Raw genomic sequence first — 726 nt, 5'->3', positions numbered from 1 at the left:
ACTTTTGAATCCTGTGTTTTCCATTGTATCCACCCTCTACCTACTGCACGAGGCAATCCGAACTCCGGTTTGGACACAGTATGGCTTGGTTCCAACTGGCATATGGAGCAACAATTTTGTCATATCTTGGTGGTAAGTAATGACAAAAATGAATAGCTCATCCCTAAAGGGAATTTAGCTAAAAATTATCAACACCCAGAACTGTGAGATAGTTATTGAAAACTATCAAGTTACTTGGCTTTTTTTTTCTGATCCCATTTGAGTTCCAACAACAGTCTCATCCTGTGAAGTTTTAACTCTCACCCTTGTTGGATTTTTCTCTGCTATAAGATTGAGATGGTTACCTATTGCTCATTTCTGCTTTCAGGAATTCAATGGGGAGCTACATTGCCAGATTCCTCCAAGTCATTGCCATCATATGAAGCTTTAGGTTTGGCAGTTGCACCTCAATTAGTAGCTTGGTTTTCTCTTTTACTACCTATTCCTCTGGGTCTCATTACCACATCAACAGCTCTCACTGCAACACTTGCTGTGGATCTCCTCAAGCAAAACTACCCACCTTGGTTTAAAAGTTTGAGAATATTTCTAACTATGGGAGCTGTAGGGTCCTTAGTAGGAACACTGTTTGGATACATTGTAGCTTGATGTTGTTGTTGTTGTTGTAGTGGCTTCATTTTGCCGAATAGTGTTGGCAGAGTAAAGAAAAGACATCTTTTTGTATCTGCC

At 39.9% G+C, this 726-nt stretch overlaps 1 protein-coding gene across 1 annotated transcript; it reads left to right on the top strand.

The window, feature by feature from the left end:
* LOC103523574 (transmembrane protein 69-like) lies at positions 1-710 on the top strand. The gene is made up of 2 exons (XM_008488608.3): positions 1-132; positions 368-710. Exons 1-2 carry the CDS (start codon positions 81-83, stop codon positions 643-645), a joined length of 330 nt encoding a protein of 109 aa, XP_008486830.1. The 5' UTR covers positions 1-80; the 3' UTR covers positions 646-710.
* Positions 711-726: the final 16 nt, after the last annotated feature.

Source organism: Diaphorina citri, unplaced genomic scaffold (assembly GCF_000475195.1).
Source record: "Diaphorina citri unplaced genomic scaffold, Diaci psyllid genome assembly version 1.1 scaffold27447, whole genome shotgun sequence".
In the NCBI taxonomy this organism is placed as follows: Eukaryota; Metazoa; Arthropoda; class Insecta; order Hemiptera; family Psyllidae; genus Diaphorina; species Diaphorina citri.
Note: the sequence above shows the minus strand (reverse complement) of the source record. Positions and strands in the feature narration are given on the sequence as shown.

What these genes read in the sequence shown, in the direction of transcription:
- LOC103523574 (XM_008488608.3), top strand. Translation starts at nt 81, where the DNA reads ATGGCTTGGTTCCAACTGGCATATGGAGCAACAATTTTGTCATATCTT. An exon ending in AATTTTGTCATATCTTGGTG is followed by an intron (nt 133 to 367) that starts GTAAGTAATGAC and finishes TTCTGCTTTCAG; the next exon opens with GAATTCAATGGGGAGCTACA.